Source organism: Erithacus rubecula (genome assembly GCF_903797595.1).
Source record: "Erithacus rubecula genome assembly, contig: scaffold_650_arrow_ctg1, whole genome shotgun sequence".
Taxonomy (NCBI): Eukaryota; Metazoa; Chordata; class Aves; order Passeriformes; family Muscicapidae; genus Erithacus; species Erithacus rubecula.
In genome coordinates, this window is record NW_027635690.1 from 30,348 (window position 1) to 35,585 (window position 5,238).

The window sequence follows — 5,238 nt, forward strand, 5'->3', positions numbered from 1 at the left end:
TTACCCAAACATAATGCTGAAAATATAATTTCGATCCTTCCACGTCGAATTCGCATGTCCCAGCTGTTCCTTCCTCCCGGTCCTTGTGCTCCCCTGCCCTCCCCAGCCCGTGTCCCAGGGCCGGTCCCTGTCCTGCCGCAGTGTCCAAACGCGGCTCCCCCGGCGGGCAGGGCCGGCAGATCCGCGGGGCCGGGCAGCGGCCGGGGCGTCCCGCAGCCTCCTGGGGTTCCTGCAGCCTCCTGGGGTTCCGCAGCCTCCTGGGGTTCCCGCAGCCCTCCTGGGGTTCCTGAAGCCTCCTGGGGGTCTCGGCAGCCTCCTGGGGGTCCCGCAGCCTCCTGAGGGTTCCTGCAGCCTCCTGGGGTTCCTGCAGCCTCCTGGGGTTCCCGCCAGCCTCCTGGGGGTTCCCTGCCGCCTCTTGGGGTTCCCGCCAGCCTCTGGGGGGTGCCCGCAAGCCCTCCTGGGGGCCGGGGGCCACTGCGGCCCTGCCCGGGGGGTGCTGGGCTCAGGCAGCGCCCGGCGCTGAGCCCCGGCTGCCCCACAGCCCCGGCCCAGCCCCGCAGCTCCAGTGCCGCCCCTCTGCGCCCGCTCCTGCTGCTGCCAGCACAGAGGCAACCTCCTCAACATGCTCCCAAGGGACCCTTTAGAGGTGTTTTGGGATCATTCATCCTTTGTGCTGGGAGCCGCAGCTCCAAGCATTCCCCACCTGGACCCCACCTGCACACCCCCCCCCCCCCGGGTCCCAGCGCCCCCCGCGAGGGGAATTTGGGTTGGTGGGAGGGGGCAGCGCCAAGGCCGGGCCCCCCTGCACTGTCGGGGCGGGAGCGGCTGCAGTGGGGACCGAGTGCGGGCGGGAGCGGCCGAGAGCCCAGCGCTGCCCCAGCCCGAGCTGCCCCAGCTCCATCCCTGCCCTGCGCTGGGATGCTGTGGGTCTGGGGGGAAGAGGGAGCTGGCACTGGGTGCTGGGCCTGGGGGCAGCAGGAGAAGGGAGGAGAAGCAGGGCTGAAGAACAAAATGATCAAACGATGCATGTGGGAGGAGGTGGGATTGTGCAGGAGAAGAAGGAATAGTAAGAGAAAGAGGATTGAGGAAAAGTGGGAACACAGGCTGAGGAGGAGCAGAAACAGAAAGCAGCAGAAAGTTCCACCTCTCCCTGTATGTGCAGCCATTCCCTAGCCCCAGAAGCCTTGTCCCCCCACATGCAGCAGGTAACAGGAGAGAGGGATCCATGATTTTCACATGGGTGAATCTCGGTGTTTTTGTGCTTTATTGGTCTTAGTGTAAATGCTTTGGGTTTTTATGAAGCCAGATTTCTCTTTTTTTAAACTATGGAGAAAACTCTTGTTTCCCTATAACATATCAAAATGTTATGAATTGAATATGACTGTTCTAACTTTAAATATAAACAAAAGCATTAATATTAAAGTAAACAAATGTAAAAATTGCTGTTACCCGCTAAGTTTAAATAATAAAATAATCCCTTTCGGTTTCCCCCAAAAAAAGAAAAAGAAAAAATCTTATGCTCTCAAAAAAAAAGTAAACTTTTGTTTAAAAATATAACCTTAAAGTGTGCCTAATAAATTAATGCAGTCCACCAAAAAAAGTTATGAGATTAACTGTTAGTCTAAAAAAAGGATTTTTACATAGTAATCAGATTTCCATTCTCCTGGGAACAACAAAACCACAGGAAAACTATTTCTTGTGAAGAAATCTTCATAGACTGAAAAAAAAAGTCTCTTTCTAGTAAATTAGTAAAAAACTATTTTAAAGATGGTAAACAAACTGAATTGGTTTTTGGATGTTTTCAGTATTAATAAAAAAGCATGTGGAGGAAAACAAGTATTCTCAAGCTTTATCTAATTTATTTAAATTATTTTTTCTTATACTTTTTAGTGATAGAATTTCTCTTTTTACCATTTAAAGTTAAACCTTGTTTTTGCCTTCTTGCTAATCCTGTCTCACAACAGAAAAAGTTTAGATTAATAAACTAAATCCAACCTCAGCTATTCCATTATTTAGATTTCCTATTCCCCAAGGGTGTCTTCCACAGGCAAATGCTTATTAACTGGGGTAAAGATTTTGGTGACTGTGAGGTAGAAACATCTCCAAAAAAGGTTCTTCCCTCCCAGCCGAGCATGCGGATCCTCCGCTTGCACAGACACATGTTGCAGTGTGCTTCTGGTTAATGGTGTGTTCTGTTATTGCCCAAGTTAATGGTTTAGTCCAAAATTATACCCTCCCACCCTCCTTGTCCATCTGTCCTGAATTACCCATCAATGCTGTTTTGTGCCAACCCCCTGCTTGCAATTCCCTTTTGGAAATCCCCTAAAACTGGGCGTCTCATCAGTCCATGGTGACCCAGTTTTCCCCCCTACCTCCCTCATAGGACAATGCCTTTGTGAGCCCCTACCCTTTATCCCTCCTCAGCATTTCTTCATTTTGTACCTTCCCCTTGAACCTCCCCCATATTTATGTTGTTGCAGCTTCACCATTTTAGTCTTTTGCCCCACAGATTCCCCAGAGTAAGGAATCCTTTTTATCCTATGCAAAAGACCTTCCCCTCCTCCTTGTCCCCCTCAAATGCAATCTGAGAGCCAAAAGGCCATGGAGCAATGGCTGGAGCCACGTCTAAGGCCTCCTGTTCCCCGAGTGTGACCCACTCTAGGCATGGGGCCCTAGTGGCAAAGTGAGTGCAGCACTGGCTGTTGTGACAGTGCCCTGCCTCTGGTCTCACTTGGGTTTCTGACTGGGTCTGAGGCAGGGGCTGCCATTCCTCACTTGTGGGGAGACCAGAGCCCCCAGACCCTCACCCAGCGTGCAGGCACTGCCTGGCAGCGCTCCGTCCACTGGCACGGTCGCGCTCTGAGTCTCGGCCACTGCGCCACTGCTGCTGCTGCTGCTGCTTCATTTGCTTTTAGCACACCCAGAGCTCACTGTTAGGCCACGATGGCCTCCAGTTCTGCCCTCTTCCCATCCCTGTGTGGGGATGGAGCACTGCTGTGCTTTCAGGAAGCTCTTTGTGAACACTTCCAGCATTGCAAGCTCCTTTGTCCTATATGGATGCTAGCCAGGGAATCCCTCAAGGCGGGGCTCAGAGCATAGTCAAGCTGGCTCTTCTAAAACCCAGGCTCCTTGTCCCCTTCAGCGTGCTCAGCACAGCTTTTAACCCCACAGTGTTGCGCAAGGGACCTGCACGACAGGGATCTTTGCAGCCTGAGCTGCCCTTGTTCCTCTCTGTCTCTGCACAGAGAACGGCAGCAGGGCCCTGTGTGTCCAGGGGCTCATGTTTGGTGCCGCTCAGGCTCCACAGAGATGTGGGTAAAGTGAAAAAAAAAAACTTTATGAAGGGAAGGCAAAGCGAAGGGGTGAGCTGGGACGCAAAACGGGATGGGCAGGGTCTGAGGAATGGAGGGAGGGAGCTGCCAACAGGGAGGGAGATGGCAGGAGCTCCTGGAGCTTGCCACAGGCTCAGCTGTGAGCAGCGAGAGCTGTGCCTGGAGCTGCAGCTGGTCCTGTCTGCTCTGCAGCTGGTCCCATCTTCAATGGGCAGGTCGCTGAAGGACAGTGGTTCTTCTGATCCAGCAGACGAAGTTCGGCAGATCTTCTGTTGAACTGCAGCTGGATAACCTGCCTCATAAAGCAGGGGCTCTTGTCCTCCTTCAGGGCTTGAAGGGCTGCGAGAGAGAGAAGCAGAACCACAGTCAGAGGCCGGACTGTGGGAATCCAAGGAAACCTTCCTGCCAGGGCCATCCCACCCAGCTCCTGCCATGGCCACGAAGGAGCAGGAGACCAGGGCACGGGCCAGAAGGTGCTGGCCACGGATCCCCCGTGTCCCTGAGAGCTCTCCGTGCTCGGCCCGCACCGCCCCTCGTCCGCACAGGCCGCAGAGCCCTCCGCAGCCGGGCAGCGATTGTAGCTCCGTGCCCGGCATTTGCAGCTGCCCCCGGCGGCCCCGCTGCCACGAGGGCGGCTGCCCTCACTCACCCTCGCTGAGGACCTGCAGCTCCTCCTTGTGTCCCCTCAGGAGCGTTCCGGCGAGCCCTGGCAACACAGAGCCCGTGTCGGCCCCAGCGGCACAGCTGCCCCCCAGGGGCGCTGCCAGCCCTGCGGCCACACGGCCTCGTCCCCCGGGCAGGGCTCAGCCCGGGCCCCTGGCGCATCGTGCCGCCCCAGGGCACGGCTGCGGGAGGGCGGCGGCAGCGCCGAGGGCAGGCGGGGCTGCACCGCGCCGGGCCCGGCTCCCGCTGCCGGGGCAGCAGCCGGGCCGGAGGCGGGGAGGGACGGCGGGCTGGCGGCTCACCGATGAGCCTGAGGGCCGCCTGTCGCAGGCGCGGCTGCGGGCTCTGCAGGCACGGCAGGGCCCAGCGCAGGTGCTCGGCCGCTCGGCTCTCGTCCTGTAGCAGCTGTGGAGAGCGTCATGAGGGAAAGCTCGGCGCGGGCTCTGCCCCTCGGCCGGGCGCTCCCTGCGCCCAGCCCCGGCCTCCCCGGCCCGCACAGCCCCGAGGCCCAGCCAGGCCGGGACTCCGTGGGCACCCGGCTCGGGGCCGGAGGAGCCCGGCCGAGAGCCCACGCGGCCCAGCGAAGGGAGCAGCCCCTGTGTAGGGCGCAGGCTGCGGCTGCCCTGGCTGCGGCGCTGGGCAGGGCCACAGCTGCCGGCCCCGCACGCTGAGCTCCGGGGGCAGGGGACTTCTCCAGCCTGTGGCTGGGGCTTCCAGGCTGGCCTTACCAGGCACTTGGCGACCTTCATGCGCCACGGCTGGCTCAGCAGCTCCTCCAGATCCCTCCTCCCCAAGAAGCGTGCTGCGCAAAGCAGGGTTTCGCCAGAGGCCTGGAGAGCAGCAGAGAGCCGTGGGTGGCACCAGAGCCCGGGGCATGGGACCCACATCCGTGGGCCAAGGCCAGGGTGAGCCTGGAGCACACGAGGCGCCAGGGGAAGAGGCAGCCAAGCCCCTGCCGGGGATGCAGCAGCACGACACAAAACCTCACCTTCGCCACGCACCGGTTCTCATCATGCCAGTGCAAGAAGAGGGGAAGCAGGCTCTGGCTCACGGTTCTGGTGAGAGCCTTTTTCCCCTCTTCCACTACCAGCTCCATCACCTTGCTGAAGAGCTGGATGGAGAGCAGCTGCACGTGGCTGTTGTCCTGGAGGAAAGGAGAAGAGCTCAGCACCAACTAGTCCAGTCCCAGTGGGGCAAAGGCCCAAAACTGCCCAAGGCACAAAGTTTCCTGGCAGTCCACAGA

The 5,238-nt window shown here is 58.3% G+C and overlaps 1 protein-coding gene across 1 annotated transcript; it reads right to left on the reverse strand.

Annotated features, from left to right (window-relative positions):
- Positions 1-3,282: 3,282 nt before the first annotated feature.
- On the reverse strand, positions 3,283-4,744 carry LOC306816519 (uncharacterized protein; the record flags this gene model as incomplete). The annotated part of the gene is made up of 4 exons (XM_079332958.1): positions 3,283-3,671; positions 3,982-4,038; positions 4,298-4,391; positions 4,724-4,744. 4 exons carry the CDS (start codon positions 4,742-4,744, stop codon positions 3,466-3,468), a joined length of 378 nt encoding a protein of 125 aa, XP_079189084.1. The 3' UTR covers positions 3,283-3,465.
- Between the last annotated feature and the right edge of the window lie 494 nt (positions 4,745-5,238).